Genomic DNA, 27,039 nt, shown 5'->3' on the forward strand with positions numbered 1-27,039 from the left:
TCAGAGCTGACAACTATTTTGCCATACATACTCTACTGTTCTAAAAATGAGCATAAATGCTGTAAGTAAATTTCTCTAGAATATAGAATTACTGGTATTTATCTGGAATATGTCTAAAAATCGGAACACACCAAGATTAATGTCAAATACCTACCTTTCTGGCATTTCTTGCATTGTTGCAGGGATGAGTACATCTGTAAGAACCTTCAAAAAGTTAACAGAAAATGACATCATGCTTCCACTGGCCATTTATTCATTCATTCATGTCTGTCTTGTCTACTTAGATCGCAAAGTGATAAGTACAGAAAATTTACACAGAATAAAGCCATTCAACCTACTGTCCAGCTATTTATATGCCTGGATTTTTCCAATCACTATTAGATAGGAACAGATGAGATATTTATATACTTAGATAGCACCCATTCTTAATGTATAACTTCATACCAGTAAACTGAGAAAAAAAACAAACAAGACATGCTATCCCCCATGTCTTCGAGTAGGGAAATCAGTAGAAGCGAGATGGATAAGCACTTTGTCTTTTCTAGCATCACCAAGTCTCTGTAAAGCAGATACTCAAGCATCTCCCATGTCCTTGAGTGCTGTTGACTCTTCTTCCTGCCAAACTGGACACGGCACTGCAGGTATTCAGAGTTTAGCCATAGAGTTCCCTGTAGCTAAGCATGGCGTGGAACAGTTTTGGCAAAAAACTGTGCCATCTGGCATGCTCCCTAGGGAATGTTATTGTGGAGGACAAAGTTGTTAGACTATATTCCAGAAATCTCCTTTCACTTTTAATGTAAATAGTTTGATAACAATCCAATGTAATTCCTTCTTCCTTCTGTCAGCTGGGATCTCAGGAATATCTAACATGATTATAGGTAAGAAATAGTGAGAGACAAAGAAGAAGCACAATAGTAAATTTATGAACTTTTGAGAAATTCAGTCTTATTCAATTTATAATTTATAGCTCCTCTAGTATTTCTTCTTCTGTCACATTAAATCTATCATAAATAAAGTTAATATTAAATCTATTGAGACAGCACATTTAGAGCAGGAAAAACCTCATAAACTCAAGGTACATTATAACCTCTACAAGTAAATGAGGCTTAATGACCCATCTCCTGGGTAGTAATTATGATTCTTGATGCTAATTGCCTTTGCTTTGCTATGCTAACTAAAACACTTCTTACTTTACAGCTTTATATGCTTCTAAGAAAAAAACATTTTCATCTTCTCTGGATTTTTCCCCCATATTTTTGTACAGTAAAGAATAACAGATTACAATAAGGCATCAGAGCTAAAAAGCCTCAAGTCTTTTGCTTTGATTGGTTGGTGTTTACTGTTAAGCCAATAGTTATTTCTTCTCATCAATATGTGATGTGAAATCTGTTAGAGAGACACCTATATGACAATCCTTTTCTATTTCTATGGCACATCCTATCAGAGGAACTTTAAGTACTTTGCATCTACTAAATAATCATCTGATCTGACTTTCCAAGTGAAAAACTCAGGAAACTGTGGTGGCATTATTTTTTTTTCCCCCAATGCTCTATAACTTATTCCTGACCTTGCAACACTCCTAAGGGTCACTTTGTTTCAACTTTTTATGTGATCATGCCATGAGCTAGACCAAAGAACTCATATGGTACAAAAGCTCTGCAAAACAAGTATTGCTTAAATTTTTTTTAAACCCAGAGCAGTTTAGAGTGCAGCAGTTTTCCTGGTACCTCTAGCAGCACAGGAACAGAAATGAAAGGCAGCAGGCAGGAGACGAAAGACTATCTTAACCCAGTATTGTTCCAGCTTGGTAACATGAAACCATGGCCTGACATAACCTGTGAGTAGAAGATTGGCATGTGGAATCACCTTACCGATGTGCCACAGACTCTCTTCCCTGGCAGAAATTGCAATAATCTTTTCAGTGAAAAAAAGGCTTCAGTTTTCATCCAGGATTACCTTAGTCAGCCTTGTCAGTGAGCACATGAGCATTTCTTTTAGCTACATTCAAGCAAGTAGGTTGGGGTCTCACTGTTAGTGTGCTGGCTGTGGTCACATATCAGGTGTTCAGCAGAGCTGAGACTGGAGTTCAGCTCTTATAGGCACCCATTTTATTTCTTGATTTCAATGATTTCCTTGGTGATTTACATCAGAAAGCAGTCATGGCATCCTTTCACTCTATCTTTTTACAGATACAAAAGCTGTACTGCGGGCAAAATTATTCATGTAGTTAAATGCTTAACTTACCTTATACAGTATTGAGTCACAGACACAGAAAATGTCAATGATAATGGGATTTTCAAGCAGGGGAAGAAGATGGTCAGGCATTCCTTGCCAAAAATGTAATAGGAAATGCTGGATCTAAAGGAATAGGAACCAGATTCATAGACATAAATCATGCTGTCTTGGCTTCCCCTGCATATGTACCCAGAGTGCATGCTCAAACAACCTTACCTCTTCAAAGTTCCCATTAATTGCATTGTCAAGGACACACTGACAGTGTGTTTTGTACATCATGATAAGAGTATCTACCTGTTTTGGAAGAAAGAAATATTATACAGAGTTTCTTGACTCCTTCCTTTACTGCTATGGTGATATAAGTTTCTGCTTTCTGCAGCTAGTATGTAAACACATAATATAAACTGTATTGCAATGCATATTTACAAATAGGCAGCCTGTATATCCAGAAGTGATGAGGACGTCACTCATCGCCAGTTTTAGCAACAGCTTTATGTCATTATTATTCAAGCATTATTTAAGTCATTATTTAAGTCAAGCACTGATGCTGTTGTCAGAAATGTAGCATCTGAACCTGTATACACTGTGAAAATGTGGATAATAGAGTAAGGCAATAACTAGATTAGTCAGTCAGATGGCAAATTCGCCTCTCTGAAGCTAAGATTAATCCCAAAGAGCAGTGCAAGTTAATCATTAGGCTACTATAGGCGTCTATGAGTGTTCTGAAACATCATCTAGTTCGACAAATGAGAAAATAGCTGCCAGTCATTTGGTCAAAGTTTAATCACTGCCTCACATGAACTGAACTTTAGAAAGCAGAACTCCCTTTCATCTCATCAGGCTACTTTATCTGAGTGGAGTGTTCCCTTATTTAAAAAAAAAGAAAAAAAGAAAGTAAGTAGTAAGTTTTAAAAATTGTAGCAAATTATAACACAAGAAACATGCAAACTATTTTAAGGAAGGAAAAGTGCTAGCAAAACCATTCTTATGGTCCTGAATCACAGGTTTGCCACAGCTTGGGAACTTCTCCAGCAAACCAGTCTCAGATTTCGATTGAAACTGGTGCCATCTTATTGCAGTAGGTTCAGGATGCAGATTTCTTTGAAAACGGACCTTTCTGACTCTCAGAGCTGCTTCTCTAACTACGTATCTTTGAGAAGTACTAGCACGGTGTGAGACTCAAGAACACTTTAAAGAACTGTTTTTGAAAGGAGTCGATGGAAGTTTAAAGTTTGGGTAAATTCTGTCCAGAAACATTAAATGCAGGAATTACCCATCTATTTTAGTGCAGACTGCTGATTTATGGACTCTCCAGAGATTTGAATTGCAAGCAATTCCTTAAGAGTTTAATGCAGGAGTCAAACTTCACGTATGGGCTGTCTTCAACAGAGTACCTAAATATCTTAGGTTCAATAACCTTTAGTCAGATAAGCTGAAGGATGGAAAAGGCAGTATGAAAAGAAAACAGGAAATAAAAGAACAAGAAATGAGGAAAGAGCAGCAAGGAAATAGAATGCAGGAGACACACAGAAATTCATCTTTCCCACAGTCTCCTCATAACTCAGTAAGTCTGTCCCCAGACGGTCATGCACAATGCTGTTGCCCCAAAAATGAAGACAGAATTAATTGCAGGTTTTTCTCCATTGTTGGAGCAGTATAAATCAGTTTATACTGCTGTGTTGGATATTCAAGGAACCTCAAACATTTGCCAGATTTAAATTTAATGAGAATGCTGTCTATATGAGAGATGTCACTTCACTGATGGAGACTATAGCAGCAGGTGGTGCACACTGCTGAGTATACCAGTTCTTGGGCTTTCTTTACAAATGGTAAGATTTCCAGCTAAGATTTCCAGCTAAAATGGCTCCTTTTGTTTAGTTTCTCCCTACAGGAATCCTAGGCTTCACTACTTTCTCAGAACAAGCTTAGGAGGAGGAGGTCATAAAACAAAAAGTTTTAAAGCAATGTGTCTCAAACCAGTCACCATCACCACCTGCACTGGAGGTTAAATTGAAAAGTTCAAAATGTCTGTCAAAGGATTTCTAGCACAGTGCAGGGATGTAGCAGCCTGTAATGTGACCAGAAACAACACAGACGTAACACATAAGCAAAGAGACAAGGACATAAAACATGAGAGAGATACTTCCAACTGAAGAGCTATCCTTAGGATAAGCAATACCAAGTATTGATTTGAGGAATGATTTAAGTAATTTAAAAAAAACCCCAAACATGTTCAAATTTACAGTCTCTTTTCAAACAATTAATGAAGGAGAATAAAATTCATCCAACTATTTGTTGTGCATTATTTGTTCTGTTCTAATCAGAACAAAATTTACCTTAAATACAAAGGCATTTGTAAAGAACACAACTCTCAGTTATTTGTTTTGCTCTCCCCGTCTTACATACCATCAGTTTGTAAAATACTGGGTCAGTTAATAGGTAAATAATTCAACCACCTTTCCATTGGAAAGCCAGTTAATCGGTGTTAGTAAAGGTTTGCCCCCCTCTATAAATCAGTCACCTCTGTTTGATTATGGACATTTCTGGCTCTTTCATGTCAATACCTCAAAGGCTAAGATATGAAGAAACATTCTATGGCAAATTTTTGATCTCTTAAGACAGAAGAGGAGTTCACATTTTACCTTGTCTTTAGAAATGCACCCTTGAAGCAAAAGGTGTTGAGCACTTGGAAACTCTGGGAGGAGTGTTCCAGTTTTGGAACTCAGAGAATATTTACGAGTAAAACCACCCTGAAAGGGAAGGGAAAAAACAGGAACATTGAAATAGCTAATGTTGTTACATCTGAAACCAACAATTCATGCTAAACTTGTATTTTATCTCATGAGCCTCTCAGTGTTCCAGAATACTTGCATTCAGATAATCCTTCAAAAATATTGATGCTTATCCAGATCTGGACACCAGCTCAAGAAGGTTATTGAATATGTGTCTAGGTCTAAATTCCACCAAACACTCTTAAGGTCTCAAATGATACAATTAAGGTGAAACCCTCATCCTCAAGAAATACAATCTGTGTTATGGTTCTGTCCTTACTGGCTGAACTGTACTTATTCTCATAGGATTGCACTCAAACCTAAAGACCATTTGGCTGAAACCCTTCATTCTATTTTAGCCTAACCAGTCCTTATGTCAAGTCAGTCTGCAGAGCCACGAGCTGGCCTTCTGTGTATTCCTGTGGAAAATCGGTTACCTCTGTGCAGGTTCCCTCTGTACTAAGGGAAGAAATTTATGATCATGCACAAGGCATTTGAATGGAACTTGAAGTGACCTCTTCCTAGCCCTTTGCCTACAGGTAGATTTCACTGAAGTGGGAATGGTAGGTATATAGCGCAACTTACAGTGTAAAAGTGTGCAAATGAGACTATTTTTCTGTAAATGTTGACTCATTACTTGGACACCAGCTTCAAGTGAAATTCTCTCAAATACTGATTTCAGAAAACCACAGCTGTAACTGACTTATTCAACATATAGCCTTATTTTTATAAGGGGATATGTCTGACAAAACAGACAGCAAAACACCAAAAGCATACATCATGTAAACTAATTTTGCCAGTGCTATCTACTATTCAAACATGTATAAAGCTCTAAGTAAAAGAAATTGTAGAAATTTAGAAACATTAGTACTTCTTCATGTAAATACTTTTGTAGTGTTATAATGGCCTATCAGTACAAGGAGGGTATTTTTTTTAAACAGGAGTAATCTTAATGATTTTATTATGCAATTACCCATGAAATATATTAAAAGCTCTGATTAAAAGGGATTTGTTCATTTAAAAGAAGGCAGTGATGGTGGTGGGAGGTTTAAGAGAAGATAATCTGCAATGTTTTTTACCTTGCTAATGGACTTATATGACTGTGCCTCAGTTCTAGGCTTAATATTTTAACCTGCTGCCACTTGCCCTTTCAATTTAATGCCATCTGTTTCTAATGGCCATTTAACATTAAGATAATGACAGTAATATTATCTGCCTAATTAACCATGCAGACTCTAATGGTGCACTAACTGGTTTAGATAAAAGAATTTGCTGATATCTCCCCCTACAGAGAGAATACTAGAAAATGTGATAAAACATACCAGAAGTAAACAGTGTCCCTGGCACTCAATAAGTGTTCATTCAAATGCCATTTACTCAGTATATTTAGACAATCAGTGCTTTAACATCTTTTCAATGTCTTTATGTTCCTACTGAGAATTACACCTTATGCAATCATTGTAAATCTTTTTGGAATACCTAATTACATGTACTTTCAAGCAAATGAAAAAAATGTATCTATCACTCATTCACACTAATGAAAATATAATGCCAAATTTTCAGTACAATGAGATTATTCTAATTCAGTTCTTGACCATGAAAGTATTTTTTTTCTCTTAAAACCTGTCTGAATAATTTCAGACAATACAGAGCCAGACAAAAAACTCACAAGGATGTGCCCTTTCTCATTTATTTCCATTGACTTATCTGTGAACATTTTTTTCTGGGAGGACAAAGGAACTTTGGGGCAGAAACAAGACAGATTTGTGGAATTGTCAATTCCAAGGCAGACTGGGAATGCCACATCAGAGATATAAGAAAATATACCTCCATTTATGCCAAAGGAACCAGATATATTCAATCCCAAAACTCTGAACAAATGAATGCCACAGTAGTGCTCATGAGTAATGCTGGGGATATCCCATGGCATAGCACTATCTTTTTTTGATAAGATAGCTGATTATCTGAACAGGAAAAATGCAGCAGATGTAATCTATCTGAACCTCACTAAAATACTTGACATGGTGCCACCATGGGAAATGATCAGTTATGCTGGTGAGAGTGGGGATTAGTAAAAGAATGTAAAAATGTTTAAGAAACTGACTCCAGCTGAAATGCTAACAAGCTATGTTGACAGGGAAACTACTGGGTTGAAAAGGGATTGAAGTGAAGATTCCTGAAGATCAGACTTGGGGCTGAATAGATTAAACTGGTTGACATGAGCTAATGAACTCACCAACAGAGGAAGACCAAGAGGTCATGTAGAAAGACGTGGATGGCTTTGAGATAATGGTAATAAGGGGGATGAAAATCAATAGAGCAAAGCTACACTCTCAGGGACCAATAAAAATGCCTGCTATCAGCTAGGAGTTGCTTATCTGGAAATGAAAAAGGTGAAAGGCTTCCTGTGTATCAGTTGATCGCAGAAGGTGTATTTAGTCTAGTAAATTAAATGGTGTCAGGAAACATTCCCAGGCAATACTGGAACAGTATTACTCAGAACAGCCTCTGGCATTCTTTTGGCCCATGCCAATTAGCAGTATCCCAAACACCTTCTAGTCATATTTCAACAGGTACTGCACATTAGGGACATTTCTTCATGGCAATGTGGCAGAGATGTCCCTGTGTTGTCCTTTTGCAGGTTCAGGAGTTTAGTAATACGGATGCAAGATATTCCATGCTAGCTGAACTCAGTGTCAAATAAAAATACTGTGAGCAACCCTTAATCCTTAATGTACAATAAACCATAATTTTCTACTATAAATATGACCAGAATGACAATGACTATACTGTAGTATACAGTAGTAAAAATGTAGACTACTTGTGGGGGGCTGGAGAGCAAAAACCAACAAAACCAGATCCAGTTCTAGGGTTCATCAGAAGGGTATTTCCAATAGGAATTGGAAATATGTAATTTACAAGACTTTATGATTTATTTTACTCTAAAGATATCAGAACAAGTACAGTGGAAGGCTATAAGGCTGAAAAGACGTTACTAAAAGCTGCTTTTTCCCATCCAGCAAGCAAAAGCAGCAAAAAGGCATAGCACAACAAAATGTCATGAAGAGCAAAAAATAGAGAAAGGCAATCCTGACTAGGAGGCACCAATTTCAGTTTATTTTAAAAAAATTTCTTTTCAACTTCCAGTCAGACAAATGAGATTCTGAAAAAGCTCTCCTGCAAAAGTAACATGTAAAAAAGAATAAAGCTAGAGCTCGATCCTTTGCTTAAATATGGTGATGGGTAACTGGATTGCAATGGGAACCCTAGAAGGTGTTTTTGAATCTTATTTTTCTTTGAATATTTAGAGGAGCAAATACTCAGCTTTGTTAAAAAAGGTTATGCACTCAAACATATAATGAAAAATAATGTTCCAATTTTCAAAGAAATTAATGTGAAGGAAACCACAGGTCACATAATATTTGGACTGTAACAGAAGTAAAAGGAAACAGACTACAGCACTTACCTCATTCTTTAGCTTGCTTCCAGAGAACCTTTGAAAGTGAACACATTTGATTATTTTTTTCCTAAGCAGAGTATTTGTAGAGATTATATATCTATATACATGTCTGATCTATTAGAAAAATGATCACATTTTTCCAAATGCAATTACAGGTTTTAATAGGGTTTTAATGGTTTTTTTTCTTAACTTCCACTGATTTTCAGATACCTGGGGATAACAGAAAACCTACTGATGTCTTATAAAACATGAAGATAAAGACCACTGACTAAACAGTAAAGTATAAAATCCAGTTTCAGGTTTTTGGTTGGATCTTTGCCACTTCACATATAGCAAAAGGGTAGCATAGGTGCAAGTCCATAACATCTTTATAAGGAAACACCTAGTTTTTGATAGAGATAGTAAATTCAGAGTAGAAAAAGTATATATATATATATATATATATATATATATATATATATATAAAACTTACATTTCTAGGAAAAATTAAGAAATCATAGTGATTTCCCATTCTTTTTCACTACAGTACTAGTTTGATGCAATGAAATATATTTCTGAGATAAAAGATTCCTTAACTGGCAAAAATGTGTTGCAGTACAGTGAATGACCTATTAAGAGTTCAATTGAGAGATTCCCAGTGAAGCCATTGGACTATCAGACAACCTTCAGTGCAGAAATAAGAAAGAACATTTTAAATTGTAACTATTAACGTAGAGAATGTGTAATAATAGCGATTCTAATGGATCAGTATAATGATAAATGTTGTTTGACTATTGTTATTTCCTGTACCACTAGCTGCCAACTGATAAGATACTGTGTGCAATATGAAGTCTCATAATTATTAGTGGCAATATCATGGTTTCCTGCTGTTGAGATGCTCTCTGGCTGTTTCCTTCTCTCTGAGATGCTCTCAGAAGTCCAGAGGCTGAGCAGTTGTGGAATTCCTCCTGCCCAGGCCTGGCACAGGTGCCTGACAGTTCCCATCACATGATAACCCAGCATATGTTACCTAGCCAGTTCCCTTGCCTGTTGATAGATGAAGGCATCACTCAGCTGATTACAACGTGGATCTAATTAACTTCAAGGCTAGATGTATTTGTTTTGGACTCTGGATTTCCACATGTTCAGCAAAATGTACATGGAATGTACAGCAAGAATGTGAGGCAGCATCTGCTAGCACTGCTCTTCCAGAGCCTCACCTACTAGAAGAAACATAAGGACAGATTCCATGGATCACTATAAGCAGCAGCCAGGAACTGGGAGATTCATTTTTGAATCCCTACACTGCCTGATTCTTTCCTTATCCAGAAGCTTATTCTTAACCCCAGGCTACTGCATCATTCTCTTCACACAGAAAAATCTAATCACCATGACAGGCCAGGCTGTGCAAAATGAGTATCTGAGCTTCTGTTTTAATTCAGCTAGGGAGGCAATTGAACTGCTGGACCCTGAAAATTCAACATCTCATACAGGACAGCACAGGTCCTAACACAGAGAAAAGGTTCCTAATTAGTGAATCTAGTCAGTAGCCCTGAAAATCTTAGAGAGTATCTGTGCCATCTTTACGTGAGTGTATGCTGTCAGAAATCCAGCTGCAGGGAACTTTGCAGAACCTCCACTTTCTTTGCACTCATTGCTGCTACACTGTGACTGCCTGACATAAAGCTGAGGAGTAAGAATTATTATATTCCCTTATATGAAAACAACTGTCTTTTAGTCAACAAAATGAACAATTTGTTCAAGGTAGTTCTGTATTATGAAAGAAAAATACACTGGGTACCAGCAACACCTCCACAGCTCCGGATAAATACCAGACAAAGAAATAGAATATTCCAATCTATTACACCCTAAGTATTGCTGTGGAGAGAACTCTCTCTTTTTAAGCATCATTGGCAGCATTACCCTCAATTTTTACACTTGTCCTATTGTTTGGAAAAGGTCTCTTTGGATATAACCGAAATCTGTCACCAGTCAAATTTTCTATCTGTGATTATAAACTCATTTATTCCTTTCTTTTCTCAGAGTCCTACTTATCCAGGTATACTGCCACAGACAATGAAAGCCGTCATTCAAGCCATATGTGAACAGAGACATTTGCTTTACGAACTATTAATCTTCGGCAAACCAACAGGCAGCTATCGTAACATATTGATCCTGCTAGCTGTCCCTTAAATAAATATAATTAGAGCTTCCTGGGTTAGGTTTAAACTGATATTAGCCAGTCAAAGGACCTGTAAATATTAATCTACACTGACCGCTCCCTCCTGCCCCACAGGTGCCAGCTTCACACCATTCTCCAGACGTTTCATAATGGAAAGCTGTCCTGGGGAAAAAACTCACAGGGTGACACACAAGCAAACAAAATTAGACAAGTGTTCTGGAAATGGGATTTTGCTCCCTCATACAAACTTGAACAAATGGTCTGCTGTTAAAAGTTGATGCAGCTCTACACTGACTGTGATGAGGTCAAACTGGAAGACACTAGCAAAATATATAGATCAACCTCTTAAAACACTGAGATAAGCAACAATACTAGTTCTTGTAGAACCAAAAATTAGAGTCTTACAAATATCTTCCCAAAGGAAGGTTATAGTTAGACTTTCACTGCTAAAGTCTCAAAAGTTATGTTATTTTACCTGGTTAAGCCCTTTCCAGAATACACAGAGTGGTAATATGCACTGCTTTCTTTAATGCCAATTCCATAATAGTGATACCTGCGGAAAAAAAAAAAAGAGGAGTGTTTATGAGTGACACGTGAAGTAAACAAAGCTGTCAAATTGATTTTAAATGCTTTCTGAAAACTTTTCTATACAGTGTCTAATTATTCCTTTCACTGACACGGAACAAAATCTGGTGTCATAGAAAAGAGTATTGTCATGATTTGATCCAAAATTCAAGGGTTAAACTTAGAATACTTTCTCTCTTACAAGAATGTAGCTGGAAAAGAAAATCCAGAAACATATTACTTCTCTTTTCCCTAATATGCATTCTGTTTCATTTTACTTCATTTGTTTGAAAGGGTTTGATCCACCAGATTCATTTTATCTTGCTTGCCACTATTACATTTAGATGGTCCCTCAGAGCCATTCTCAGTTGAAAATAGCTTGCCAATGCACCTTATAACTTAGTGTTCTGTCTCCTATGACTAATAATGATAATATGTCATTCATTCATTCATTCTTCTGTCAGGTTGTAGGCTGACTAACGCTAAATTATTAAGCCATTTACACACATCTCATCCACATTTGTCTCCCCTGTTGCTCTCCTGGAGATTACTCCTCCCAAATAGAGCTTGAAAAAGGAAAGATTGCTTGGCCTTTGCAGTGCTCACACCCAACACTTTAACCAAAGACACCAAAGATGCTAAAGAGGATGGGTTGGTGCTAAGAAAACTGGCTGTGAAGTAGCTACTTACTGCTTTCCACTAATTTTGCTACAAAATAAGTGACCTCTGAGAGAAGGGCAGGAGAGCAAGCTGGGAGCAGCTCTTTCCTTACTGGTCATAGCAAAGTTTGCTTGAGTTCATCTATCAAAGGTAATAGGCCCTGTCTTATAAATTCCACTCAACAGATTTAAAAACTGATTGTGTTAAATAAAATTTGTCTAAGACTGTTATGGATAGAATACGAAGGTTAATCTGTTTTTTACTAAAATTAGTTTGAAAATACCATGGCAGCTGGTTTAACTGAGCTACTTCAAAGTAGCACTTTGCAACACACTATTGATTTCACTGATACTCCCCAAAAGCTTGAAGAAACGCATTCTTGAGACACAAAGCCCCAGCAAATAGTTCATAGAACACATCAACAAAAGTGTTAATCTCATCTCATCTCTGCTGATCCTGGTAATGACCATTAAAAAAAAAAATCACAATATTTTGTTTATTCTTGTATGGAACTGTCACAGGTAAGAACAAAACCCTCACGTGCTTTATATTTACAAAGCTGGTTAAAGGCATTAGATACAAATTATGCCTAAGAAAATGTTCATTTGGATGATATATTTGCCTAGCCTAGGTAGCTTTGACAATCTCAGCTGAAATGGTTTTTCTGTTTCTGGACAGTCTTTTGTGTGCCTTCAGGATTTTACAGCAAAAAAATGCGACAGAAAGTGGCACCATCACTTTTACTGCTTTCCTGAAACTGATGAGTCTACGTAACACTGCTAGGTCACTGTGGCACTTGCCAACCCCTAGGAAAGCCAAAATTTTCTCCCCTCTTTCCTTACTGTGATACAAGAGGTATTGAAAATATACATGTATGGATTCTTTGAAATAACAGCATTTACTTAGTCTTTACATTGCAAAGGGAGTCCACTGAACAGGATGTAAAACATAATAGAGCTGTGACTGCTTCTTTAACAATGTTATTGGCACATTTGTCATTGGCCATGTAAGCAAGCACTTGCCCACATCTCATTCCAACAATTTAAATCTCCCAGCTTCAATCGCATGCGATTTTTTAATTCTAAGAAAAATACTTTTACACTTTCACCATAAATTTGGCATCCCCTCTTGCTAAGGTTGGACTGGACCAGAGGCAAGAAAAAGCATTATTGCTTTACAAAGTTAGGATTCAATATCTAGATTATTCAACATCTAATTCAACATTCATACATTTGGGCTAGGAACAGGAACTGTTGTATGATTCAGATCCAGTGGTAGACAGTATACTTGCTCCTGCTGGAATGCCCCAAGATATCAGAATTTATCACTGAGACATCTTGTTATGTAGAGAATAGATATTTTTCAGTACATATTCTGTGTGTATTAAAGGCACAGCTGGTATCATTCTGTTTTTCTTCAGTAATGTATAGCTGAATTTTTAGTGCTAAAAAATACAGCTTTCCATTCACGACACAGAAACAATTAAAAATAATGTAATCTTACTTTTCAAGATCTGTCTAGTATATTCCATAGAGTAATAAGGTATGAAGATTATTATTCTCTTATTAGCCAAAGTCCTTAGTTGAATAGCTTATTTTAGGCTCCCTGTTGAAACCCATCCCAGACACATTGATAACGTCTTTAACCTACATCTTCAAATGCCTTCCTTGTGTCTCTTTACATGCATATTTTTATGTGTATGTACAGTATGTATTTTACTATCTATTATTCCTATTGTGCAATTAATAAAAGGTAATCAGTCACTACAAGGAATTTATTCTCAATTTTTGAAACAAACATTTTATAAAACAAGCTGAACTAATTTTCTCTTTTAATTTCAGTGGTTTCTTGTAACATATGTTCCTACACAACTTGTAGCTCTGATTTTAGCATACACTGACACAAATGATAGCTGATAAGGAAATGACAGGCTTAAGCTGTTCAGGGACTTGCAATAACTTCTTATCACAGGGCCAGCTGCCATATCAGTTTTATTAACCCACTAAATCACTCCTAATAAATAAGATAATAGTTTTCAGACATGATGGATAAAAGCTAAGATTCATCATTGATCAAAGTCTACAAAGAAATTAAATTGCAACTTGAGCTCAAACAGTCTTCCATGTGTATGGACTGAGCAGTTTGAATGTTTTCCCAAATAGCTGCTTCAGGTGGTTCGTGTACTGTGAAAGTTACACCTGAGTTCTAGTACTGACCACAGTATGTTCAACATTACCAATCAAAAAGGTGGATTCAGAACAGAGAACTGTTGCTTACGAAATGCTAATCTAAGACAGCAGTTTGCAGTATTTCTGGTGCTGCATCTTCTTTCACTCGCAGTAATATAGAAAATTTCCCTTACTTTCAGCTATGTAGAGTGATTAGCATGGGCATGAGAGATTAATGTATTTTGTTTACAAAATTGTGTCCAATGTGTTGGACCTTCTTGGTCAAATGTTTGCAGGAGTTTTAGTATTGACACTTTTGTATAAACGGGCTGTTGGATGTAAACACAGAGAAAGAAAGATTCTGACTTGAATTCTAGGAATCATTAGACTCAGTTTTAAGTTTGTCCTTTGCCCAGAACTAAAGATGACAGATGCTGTTTGGGAACAGAGGAGGAACTAACATTTGTGTATCACACACCTTCGAACAGCAACTGTATTCCATATGTTAGTGCAGGAGCTTTTCCTTAAATCCAATTTGTGCTCATGTGGATGTTAGAAAGAGCTTGAATCAGTGCGGGAGAAAAACAATTTCCATCACCTTGAAGATGATGGAAAAAGGAAATTATTTTCTTTGCTTTCTTCTGATCACGGCCAGGCTCTACCAATAGATTGCTGTGCATGCTTGCAGTGTCCAGGAAGGCACTTTTATCCCAGGGCATTAACTTTTCTCTACAATATAAGAACAATTATTCCATTGGAGAAGAATTGTCTTCTTCCTTTTCATGCTTTTGCAGCATCTGACTCAGTAAAGTCCTGGACAGTGATGAGAGCTCCTAGGCAATATTGCCATATAAAACATCACTGTCAGGAATAGTTAGTACTAATACTGCTCCTACTAGCACTATATTGTAATAATGATAGCAGCAATAAAAATAATACAATGTCACTACACTATCATGCTTTAAAAAATATGATTTAATTGCTAGTAAGAGCTCTCTTAGTAGTTCCAGTAACCCAGAAACAGCTTGTAACATTTAAGGTCCATGCTGACATAAAAAAAGCATAACTAGTAATTTACTGAAACTAATTACAGTCCTTGAACTTTCTTATTAATTTAATGGAAACAGTTCTGTAAATGACATTTGTGTGACTAACTGCTACCTGGTGAAATCAGAAATTCAACTGCTCCTCAGTGAGTCTGTAGTTCTGAGGGGCCCGCAACACCAGAGACAGAAGAATAGATTATCAGAGATCATTAAACTGAGAAAGGGTAGATTTAGATTAGATACTAGGAAAAAAATTCTTTACTGCGGGGGTGTTGAGGCACTGGCACAGATGGCTCAGAGCAGCTGTGGATGTCCCATCCCTGAAAATGTTCAAGGCCAGACTGGATGGGGCTTTGAGCAACCTGGCCTAGTTGAAAATGTCTCTGCCTGTGGCACAGGGGTTGAAACTAGATGATCTTTAAGGTCCCTTCCGACCCCAACCCTTCTATCATTCTATTCCTCTATGATTCCATGATTCTGTGATTTATACTGACACTTCTCTATGACTACTTGCTGCTAAATTTGGTCTCTGAACTGGAAATATTGTCATCTATGCCTTTTGTGAGGTCCTTTTTAGCACAGCAAGATCAAGGTATATGAATCTTAGCAGAAATGAGAATTGCAGAGAAAAAGCCTCTGAGGAAAACTGATGAAAAAATATGGAGAAACAAGTGCCAGATGTTCAAATAAAAGCTGCTGATACCTTATTCCTTTGAGGAAATTGTTCAAGAACAGTTAATCCATATGAAAATATGGCACATAATACCAACAAGGTCAGTAGGGATATAGAAACTGCCAAAGAAATGTTGGGCATGAGTTATTTCTATATTAATATTGTTTAATGTCGTTGAGAAAAGGGGAATATAGTCACACATGTTCCAACACAATTAATTTTGTAGATATATACATATTTGAAACATATTCATTTGCTTAATAAAGGTTGACTTACTGTGTTTAAATCATGCAGACACATGATATGTTTTGGAAGTTTGGATCCTCATTGGATCCTATTTATGAATCTGTTAGATATGTCAGAACAAATATATAATGAGCATGTGGGAGACTTCTCCCTTGTATTATCTTGTTCATTGTAACTAAATGGTTCACCAAATATGTTGGGTTATGAACCCAACTAGGAATTCACCAAGGCACTGATGAATTATGAGGTTGTCAAATATTCCTGCACAAATTGTGAATGCCAGATCTCTTAAAATATTAAACACAACACCAGCAGCAAAGCTATGTCTACATCATCTTATGCCTGTAATCACATCTTAAGTTCACCACAGCAGACAATACAAAAATTCCTTCTTTTCCCTAATAAATAACCTTTCCAATAATTGCTCTCCTCAAAAACCAGCATCTATAGGTCACCTACAAAAATAGAAATGAACTTCAGTTCCAGTTTTCCTCTATACATTGCACACTGAGTACTATCTCCTAAAAGGGATTAATGGATTACAAATTTGTAAGACTGTGATAGACACTATGGAAGAACTATCCTCTGTTGAAACCAACAAAAAACCCCCAAAAAAACAAAAAAAGGAATAACATTCCATAAAGACTATATTTCCTTTGGATTTTATTTTTATTAATGGTTATTTAAAATAAATGCTTGAGACATGCTTAAGAAACAGAATGTCTTGGCAAAAATTTGGAATTTAAATTCTTCCCCAACTTCATTTTTTCTGCAACAAAACCTAAAATTCACAAATAACATTCATTCTTCAACAAAACTAAGGTGGACTCAACTATCTATTTCTTGTATTTCTAAGGCAGGAAGAAAACCAAGTATAACAACATTTAACAACCTCCCAAAACTATGAGTGTAAAAGTTTATCTTTCAGACATTTCTAGTATTACTTAGGAAAACGAATCTTGTAGGGTTTTTTTTTCCTTTTCAGTCTCCTTTTGTTTTGAGTTTTGCTTATAAACTACTGAAAGACAGGAGTGACTTTGTCTTTCAAGGCTAAGTAGCTCAAAATTTAGAGTTTTCCAAAAAAAAGAGAATGTTTGAGTTTCTTCTGTTACTATCATTATTCCGGTTTTCTATCTTATTCATTAGCAAAATGGATGTGAGGGAATATGTGTGTTACCACTCTTCATATCAGTTTTACATTAAATTACTCATGGCCAAAAGCATAAGGCCAGAACCAGAACTAATAAAAATTTTACCACCAGGTGATATAGAATTGTCTATGATCTATTCCTACAACCTAATATTTCACAGATCAAATATACAAATTAATAGGACACACTATTTATTAAATGACTGCACTATAAATTGTGTACTTTTCAGAATTTTTTAAGATACCTACAACAATGAGCAGAAGTATACCTTATTCCCAATTTAAAACAATGCTTTTTTTGGTGGTGTATTTAAGTGAATCCATATTGTTATGTAGAGAACACAATGAAAGTTGTTAGGCTTGCAAAAGGGAAATAAAATCACTAATTATAGAAAGATGGGCAGCTATAAAAAGATGTAGGTATTATAAATGCTTTTTAGATCTAATATTTTGACACATAATTGCAACATATGCATAGGTCTATAACTGCAATGACAAAGATTTAGAAGCTTTATCGGTTTAATTTTAGAAATTATTCCTGCAGCAATGTTTTCAAACTTAAACTCTTGAATATGAGCATCAGTTTCATCATGTACATGAAAGTTATCACTTGTAGAGTATCATCCGAATAAAGCCCCCAGACAGGTAGCACATATTAAGGAGACATGGAAATACTCATCATTCCTAAAATTAGCTCTATAAGCAGATACACACGTAATTGTGCCTTACTTTGAATGGCCCCTTGTTCCAAGCCGCCTTGTGGTAAGGAGAGGGAACTTCTGGCGAATGGTCTAAAGAGAAAATAACTGCATTAATTTCTAACACCGGTAAAATTTCGTAGCAATCTGTTTATAGAAAAATTGTAGTGTAAATACATGGTCTAAGATAGGTCAGTAAAAAACCTTTTTGATACTTATGGCACAACATAAATGATTAGGTCATGTTTCACACTGCAGGCTTTCTTCCATCCTTGTCTATCCTGCTGTGTATCTCCAGCCTTCCCACCTATTCTCCCTTTCTGTTTCCACTTTTACACTTTAAAATCTAGTTTTCTTCACCAGAATTCTATTATTTTCAAGTTCCTAAAGTACAACTGTATCTCTTGCTTCAGAGATCTAAACAAAACCAGGGGAAACTCTGTCGTCTAGCTATTCGGTTTTCAAAAACAACAAGAGATAAATTTTTTTTTTTATTTGAAAGTGTGATCTAAAAAATTAATTCAGTAATAGAGATAGATCTAATAGATATGTCTAAAAGACAGATCACTGTAAAAACAATGTTTAAATGGAACCTATTGTCTTTTTCATTTATACTGAAACTGTATATGAAAATTAGATATCCACTTTTTTGGTGTATCCAATTTAATTAGAATAAAATAGGAAACAAACATTTTATGAACCAGATTTTAAATCCATTATTATTATTTAATTAATGCATTTTGCTATGTATGAACCATTACTAAATCAGCAGTGTTTAAAAATTTAAAGATGATCCTTGATGCATTTTTGGTTTCCTGTTTCACTAAATATTCAGGATTTAATTTGGTGAGTTCAATTCTTCCTTTCATTAAGTTGCTTCAGGATTAATTGTAGGGAAGGGCAGAAAAGAAAATGAATCGACAATTTTTCATTCGGGAGCTCTTTGTGTTATTAATTTCTTTTCCCTTCTAGTATTGTTTGTGTCACATCTCACTTTACATTGCCTTTAGTATAAGTGTCTTCCATGTCAGATCTGGTTTTGTGGAAAGAACCTATTAATGTCATCAACAAAAAGGAAAAGAAAAATAAAAACAACAATAAATCAAAGGGAATTTCAGCTTCAATCTCCTAAAGGTGATGTTAAGAAATTCCCCCATAGGAGACAGTGTAGTTATAGTTAGCCTGATTCCATGTACATTTGCAATAGAAAACGTGAATTTCAAAAGATTTTTTTACACAGGTGGACTAAACTGTGATTCTATCAAACAATCGATCTAAGAAATGATGAAGGCATTTACTTATTACCTTCCCAAAAGTTGCAGCACAGGCAGGTTCCAGCTTCTCTTTTCTGCAGAAGTCTAAATAATGTGCATAAAGGATGCATCTTGGTAAACAAACTCCTTCACATACAATGTAGTTTTCTTCCAGCCTGTGTAGAGAAAGAAACTGCCAGAGTAAGAAGCAATATGCCATTTCTCCTGATTGCATTTTCCAGTTTTTGGTACTGCTCTTTTTTTCAGTTCTTCTTCTTTTATTTATTTCACTGAAGAATTCCATCAGATCACACGGATGAGTTTCTCCTGAACATGACAGACACTACAGATTGACTCCACACTTGGTGCTTAGGCTAGCTGCAGAATATGGAAAAACTGGAGCCAGATTCCTTTTCTTAATGAGTCTTTTTCAATGTCTGGACTTTTTTGCTTTACTTAAATAACTAAATTATCATCACCTAAGAGCCAGCATTAGTCCAAAAATAAGCGCACTAACTAAACTATGAAAGACCTGGATTTAAGTCAGTCCTTTGGAAGGATTTAAGAACAGGGACTTGGACTTGCATCTTCTGTCCCACTGTATCCTCAACACCTGAGCTAATGTCTCTTTTCTTCCTCCTTCTGCTTTTTAATTTCCACTCTGGACCTGCAAATGCTTCAAACCACAGTGAAAAAACAAAGAAGAGCGATTTTTGAAGGAGGTGAATTTCTGTGTAGCTTCCCAATCAGTTTACAGAATACAAGTGCTGAGTGATGGTCATTAAAGTAAAATTTTTAACACCGAAGCAAAAACCTGACTGTCTTCACTTGAACAGAACCCTTGGTAACAGCTGAGTATTTCACTGCTGTCCTGTTGGTTTTTTTTCTTTATCATTTTACATTGTTCACTACTCCTGGGATGAAGTGCAATAAATTTGTTTCTCAAATTACACAAATCTGTAAGAAAATACTGTGTAGTAAGCGCTGCATATTGAATAATTTTGCACTGACTCACCAGACTTAAATCCTTAACTATTTACACTCAGATGTAAACTAGAAAAATAAACTGAATAATTTGGATTAGTCTAATTTTTCAGTTAGAAGGAAAACCAAAATCTCTATTGACAGTCTGCATTTGGTAGTTAAGTTCCCATTTAATTCAACAGCACTCCTTCCTAATTTCAAGTGTACTTTAATAGAAACATTTATCAATTAAGGTCTGCAGAATTTGACCTCTTAATTGGTTAACTTTTTTCCCCAGATAAAATAAACCAAAGTTAGGGCCTCAGCAGGTGGGAGAACACAATGTAAAAGAAATGTATTATAAGACTGTGAAAATCTGTCACAGCCTTAAAGAATAATAAAAGGAGCAGCCATTCACAGACGCAATTCTTAAATGTTTCATTTCTACATATTGATGATACATTTCATTAATAGCCACATAGTGTGAGAATCTGACCGAGACTTCTGTTAAGTGACAAACTTCTGATAATTTCAAAACGCAGAAATTTGGGGATGGGTGTCCTTATTTGTAGATAAGACTCATAAAACAAACAAAATAAAAAAAAAAACCCCAACCCTCGAAACAAAAACAAAAAACCAAAAAACAACTAACGAAAAACCCCAAAAATGACAAATTCTTTCTAAAACAACTGTGAGATGTCGTCCTCCTTGCCGGCTCAGCTATTAGAGAAAGGTCCCTTTGAGTGTGACGGACAAGCTGGCTCAGGCCTGGAGCCCACAGGGCGGGCAGCGGGGGCTCTCCGAAGCCCTACCATTGCAGGGTGAGCTGCGTCTGCTTCTTCTTGTCCTTCATGATCCGCGAGATGGTCTTCTTCGAAGACGGGCTTTGGTCGGCGGCTATCAGCGCGCCGTCGCCAGCATCCGCATCCTCTTCGTCCGAGGAGAGGGCTTCGCTGCCGAAGTGTGTTTCTGAGCGCCGCGGGGGACAAGAAGAGACACCCAAGGGCATCGTTATGGTCCTGCAACACGCCGCTTCTCCCGCCTGCCGCCCTGCCCGCCGCGGGTTGAGCGACGGGCCCGGCAGCCGCGTCCCCGCCGGACCCCGAGCAGCGGCTCCCGCTGCCTGCCCCGGCTGCCCGCACCTGCCCGCCGCGGGCTGAGCAGGGCACGCTGCCGGCTTCCCGCCTTTACCTGCCTTGATGCCGGCGGACAGCGGCGGCTCGGGCAGCGCCTCCCGGGAGCAGGGCAGCAAGCCTCTCCCCAGCAGCCCCGCGTAGCGTTCCTCTTGCGCCTCGGCGGGCACCGCCTGCGCGGCCGGGAGGTGCAGGAAGGCGTCCCCCTGCTCGGGTCCCCTGGCCATGCTCCTCAGCGGCGCCGGCTCTGCCCCGGCGCGGCGCGGGCGGCGCCCATGGGCGGCGGGAGGGGACGGGAGCGGGCGGACGGGGCGGGCGCGGCGGCGGCGGCCTGAGGGCGCGGGGGGCGCCGGCTGAGAAGTGGGCCGGGGCTCTGCCACAGCGGCCGGAGATGGTGTCGGCCAAGCGCCGCTGTGAAGGGGAGGAGAGGCGATGCGGGGGCGGCAGCGGGGGACAGGTGTGCCCTACGGCGCCGTCCAGGGCGGCTGCATGGCTCCCCTGCGGGCAGGGCTGTCCCCCCCGCCCAGGGGGCTCCGCCTCGCACGGCGGCCCGGAGGCGGCTGTCGGGCGGCGGCGGGGAGGTCTCTCCGTCCGTGCCTGCGCTTCCCCTGCCGCCGCGGTGCTCGGTCAGGCCAGAAGGGGACAGGGCACGGCTGAAGGCCGAGGAGGTTCAGGGGAGCCGGCCAGGAGCGGATCTGCCGGGGATTTAATGATTAACTCCCGCCGGCGGTAGCTCCGGCTGGTGTCAGGGAGCAGCTCCTGGCCCGCCGCGGCCAAGGCAAGGGGCGGCCGCGGGGTCCCCGCGTCCCTTCAGGGCAGAAGGCGGCCGCGGAGGCTCTCCTCGTTCCGCGCTCCGGGAAAGGCCGAGGGCTGACTGACGGGCGCCCTGCGCTTCGCAGCTGCCTCCTGACAGCCGCAGACGTGGGACCCTTCTGGGCACTGGCTGTCACTGGCCGTATTCCCTTAATTCCTAGTGTAATTTTGTGGGTGATGGAACAAAACATCTTCATTTTATACATTCGTCTGGCGGACGTGTCTTTGCTTTGCTCCTTTTCAGCATGCTAACTGAGAGATGGCAGGAAAGAATCACAGAAGATGGTCCCAGCTTTTTCCAGGGAACAAAATTGTCACTAGGATGAAAATTTAGTCTGATCACTGCAACATCCACTGTTTTAATATATTCTCATTAAAGCAAAATCTTAGGTGTTCTGCTCTTCCAGATAAGGACTGGGAAATTGTAGTATGACTTGTGGTAGCAAGCAGCCCTGAAATGTTATATTGAATTGTGAAGCATTTTTCCAGCCATCAAATAGTGCTGGACTGTCACAAACATAAAGTTTGTGAACAGCTAGCTGTTTTTCTTCTGCTCTTCTACTCTCTTCCAGTCTTCTGTTGCAGCTCAAGTCATTGATCCCACCAGTGCTACAAGGCAGCAGAATGTGACCCCTTCCACTCCTGCACAGATGCATTGTCAGACCAGCTATCATCTATCAAATCCATATTTAACAAAACCCCAGATGTGCCTATATCTGCCAAAAGGCCGAAAACCTCATCATAAGTATAAATGATGGACTTCAGACATGAGGCAGACAGACCTGTGAGAGGGTCCCAGAATCAAAAATGGCATTTAACCTGAACTTTCTGCTGTTTTGCTTACACCTCTTCCCTGCACTGTGTAAAATATATTTCTTTCCTTACCAGTTACTCCATTCAAACATTTCTTCACTGTTTCCATGTTCCCTTCTTAGTTCATTAAGTGATGCTATGTATGGCTTTGACCTCACATGCCCGTGTCAGTTCTTAGTGAAACTCACTGAGACAGTTTAGCTTCTGGGTCCAATTGGCTTTGTTTTGAAGTTGTGGTAGAATTGCATTTGACCCTCTGACTTTTGGCTGGCCTGAGCACTTCACAAGTTGGTCCACCACGACCAGTATTTCCATGGTATAGTGAAACCACACAGCTGCTAATTGTTGCGTTGAATCTTTTGTGAGCAAAATCCAATGTGACAGTGGACGTGGATCTTTTTGTTATTATGGAGCTAAATGTAGCTATTTGTTCTTAAAGGGCAGGCTTCTGGTTTGCTATGATGCCAGAATATCGTCAGTGACACTAATGAATTCTATCCATCATCAACACAGGGATTAATGGAGTAAGGGGTCCAGCCCAGGGACCGGTTAGTTTCCACCCTGGTGCAACAACCATTAGTAATTATGCTGAAGCAAAGGAGAGACGCCAAAAGCTTTGGTAGGTGGACAATCCTTCCCCCCATTTAAGCTCCCTCTTGCTGGAGTCAACAGTCCACCTGAATGTATGATTTCAGTCTTTGGGACACAGAGAGGATGGGGCAGGTATAGAATCGGGCTAGCTGGAACCACAAGTACCATGGACATTACAGCACCTCTAGAGCCTAGAAATTTTTATTATTGTTCTGTGGTGTGTCCATTGAGAATTGTGGTCCTAACCATATTGCTCATTACTGAACAAAATCTAATTATGAAGTAGAACTGTTAAAACATATATCCACGTGTACTTGGTTTTGTAGAATTTCCCTATTCAAAAATTGTGCACACACAAAGACCTATACATATATATATGTACACACACGTAGATAAATGCCAAGATGGGTGTATGCGTTGTCCCTGAAAACATTCAAAGTAAGGCTGGATGGGATGGGGCTCTGTGCAACCTGATGTAGTTGAAGATGTTCCTGCACATTGCAGGAGGATTGAAATACATGAACTTCAAAGGTCTCTTCCAACCCAAACTTACCTATGGTTCTATAATTTGTACTTGAAGCATGCGACACCTCTTGCCTGGCTTTGTCTCAGTTAGTTTTCTTAGTCTAATCTGTTCACCTCAGTCTCCCTTTAGAGTCAGTGGAGAAGAAAAGGTATCTCCCAGGGGTAATTCATACCAGGCAGATTACCCAGCAAAACAGATCATCTTCTCATAAATGTTTCCCTTCCTGGTCTGTACTGAGAGCCTAGGAAGCCTTGTTTTAGGTCAATTTTGTAATGATGTAATCCCACAAAAACTCAACAGAGTCTGTTATATAGCCTGGAGTAAATAATCCCACACATGTGCTCTGGAGGACAACAGAATTATTTGTTTCTATAACTTACATGTGAAATATCTTTTGTATCAGCACTCAGGTATTGCACCATTTCATCTTGGTGCAGTGTTCCTTTTTCTTGTTGCCAACACAGCACATGAAAACAAAATGTTTTTCAACTTTATTCATATCAGTGTGACTTGCCATTAACAACTGTCTACCTGAAGGGTTCTCTGTTTTGAACTGCAAAATGTTTGGAAGATAAATGCCTCAATAGAAATACAATTTGTTATTGATCTGTTCCTGTGTAATCCTGCATGATGTTTACTTAAGCGTTGGAAACTGTTTCACCTCATATCCTCCCCAGACAAATGAACTACACAGAAGCCCTGATACAATGTTGATGCCAGGACTATTTGGTAGACTCTAACACCTATTTTTTTCCAAATATGCTGATAGTACAATAACCATATGGTGTGGTACATACCAGTATTCCAGAAGGATATAATAAAGTTATTTGACATTACTGTCAGTGTTTGTCATTCTCTCTGCTTTGACATAGCATGAATCTATTTAGCTCTTCCTGAAACTCCATTTCTGTTTTTCTGTGATCCATTGCAAAACACAGTTCTAACCACCACCAATTCAAACAAGATAGCTTTCCCATTTATTTTGGTCCTTTCCACATCTCGGTGTTTACTTTTTGAGGGTATTTTTGTCTTGAAAATTAAAAAAAAAATCACTAATCGAATTCCTGCATTTGGCGCTGTCAGTGGCAACAACTTTTGAAAGCATTTATTGAGGAATAGATTTTTTATCACAAAAATTTCTTTAGATAAGCATCTCTCTATTAAAGAGCCAAAGCATTGAATCATCCTCCAGAATCTTAGCTTTATTGTTTTCAATAATTATTGAATCATTCCTTTTGATGAATTAACTGTAATGATGGCTTGAGGACATCATTCAGAACATCTTAGTTTTATTGTTTCTAATAATTATTGAACCATACCTTTTGATAAATTAACTGTAATGATGGATTGAGAACATCACTCAGTGATAAGGAAAAATTCTTTGCCCTCGCAGTTTTTTTCTGAGCTCTTCTCAAGGTTCTTATATTTCAGCAATTTTTGCTAACTAATTTCTCTAAAGAATTTGCTTATGTCTGGTGTCTTGAGTCACCAGTTCTGTGAATGCAACCAAGTGAAACCTTAGAGAAAGCAGAGGGAAAAAAAGAGTAGGGGCCTCAAATTTTAGCACTTTTCCATTGGATTTCTCTTCTACCGCAGAGGAGGATACTTGTATCATCCCCTGCTGCCACTTCATGCTGTGGCTTCTCTAGTGCTTGTAGAAGAAGGAGGTAGAGAAAGAGGTAAAAATGAAGGGAGGACACCAGGCAAGGAGAGTGGCATCCTTAAATGTGGGGCTGGGAACTTCTGCTCTCAGTGGGGAAGCTGAGGAGCATCTTTTATTGCCCAGCTAGTCCAGCTCAGCAGCTATAGCAGGGGAGTGCCTGCACTGGTGCCTTTCAACCTCAGCAAGCTCTGTGAAACCCACTGCCAGTCCTGATGCTGTAAAATCACACAAATATGGTTGAACCTTATCTCTGCAGCCAACAGAGTGAAAAGTTAATATTCAAAACTATGGAACTGCAGTCAGCACAAACTACCCAGGAGGACAGCCTTTCAACTGCATGGGGTACACGTGTGTGTATCTACACAAAAATACTACAAGAAAATAAATTGATTACCCGGAGGATGCTATTGCCCCCATGCCTGACTATTCCCACCTTCTTTTTGTAAGTTCTCATTCTGCCTTATTAGCAATATCATAGCTTTTATTATATCACCCTGTACTTTCTGAATTTTCATAATGCTGAAAGTCTTTTCCCAATTTGGAATGGAAAAGATCTACAAACCTCACCCTGCCAATAACTTTACAAGCAGCACCAGATCTGTGAAAGCAGTGGCTTGTCTGACAAGTTAATTCAGTGTAGAAGCTTGGTTTCCTTTGTAAGGAACAATTGCTGGCATCCAGTAGATGGTGATGTTTAATAATGTATTTCCTGCTCTGTCTCCAGCTGATAAAGCCAGACCTGTCTGTCTCTTTACATTTGGACATTTTACTCACTGCTTGTTCCTATGATATTTAAATGAAAACCCATTCTGTTTTGTATAGAAGTGGGCCCTTCTCTTTTTCTTCCCAAAGAACAAACTTCAAAATAAATAAACCATATATTACACTAAACCCTTCACAGTTCACATGTCTCTATCCTCTACAAACCCAGGGACACTCTACACTCTGTAGGTAGTCGAAGTAAACTGTATAGTTCTGACCTTATGTAGTACTTACATGTAAGTAAAAAATTTCAGTGCTTACCTCTCTCTTGAGTTGATGTTAAACTGTTATCTCGGGTTACTTATCTTGATTTTGAAATGCCATTTTTCAGTATGTATTCTTTTTTCGTGTGCCAAACTGGGAGAAAATGTTTGTATTCATATAAGTACATGTTCCTACAAGCTTACAGACTGAACAGCCACTTCACCCTTCATGTATTTGCACTGTGCTTTGGTGTGCAGCATTCAGGAAAAAAATAGTAAGGAGGCCAGCCAAGTTTTTACACTGGGCAGCTATACAAACATCTCGTTTTCCTCTATGAATGATCCAAGAATAGAGCTGAGCTTAGAGGATATGTTCACCCTTAAAGAAGTGATTTTGAGAGTTTCTGCAGATACTCCAAGCAGCTCTAGCAGCAGCACTTCTTCTTGTATAACTAGCCTATCTGCAAACAACTTCTAAATAGGTGTT

General features: G+C 38.5%; 1 protein-coding gene across 1 annotated transcript in view; it reads right to left on the bottom strand.

The window, feature by feature from the left end:
• The window catches only part of RFX6 (regulatory factor X6), a gene marked incomplete at both ends in the record, with an annotated part of 33,644 nt that extends 12,236 nt beyond the window's left edge, over positions 1 to 21,408 (bottom strand). The window contains 10 exons of the mRNA XM_082303430.1: positions 155 to 204; positions 2,245 to 2,358; positions 2,452 to 2,529; positions 4,878 to 4,985; positions 8,473 to 8,500; positions 11,103 to 11,180; positions 17,864 to 17,925; positions 19,138 to 19,261; positions 20,861 to 21,017; positions 21,240 to 21,408. Of these exons, the coding sequence (XP_082159556.1) occupies positions 155 to 204; positions 2,245 to 2,358; positions 2,452 to 2,529; positions 4,878 to 4,985; positions 8,473 to 8,500; positions 11,103 to 11,180; positions 17,864 to 17,925; positions 19,138 to 19,261; positions 20,861 to 21,017; positions 21,240 to 21,408 (968 nt within the window). The remainder of the gene's footprint in view (positions 1 to 154; positions 205 to 2,244; positions 2,359 to 2,451; positions 2,530 to 4,877; positions 4,986 to 8,472; positions 8,501 to 11,102; positions 11,181 to 17,863; positions 17,926 to 19,137; positions 19,262 to 20,860; positions 21,018 to 21,239) is intronic.
• Positions 21,409 to 27,039: the final 5,631 nt, after the last annotated feature.

This window comes from Coloeus monedula, assembly GCF_965178545.1.
Source record: "Coloeus monedula genome assembly, chromosome: 2".
Lineage (NCBI taxonomy): Eukaryota > Metazoa > Chordata > Aves > Passeriformes > Corvidae > Coloeus > Coloeus monedula.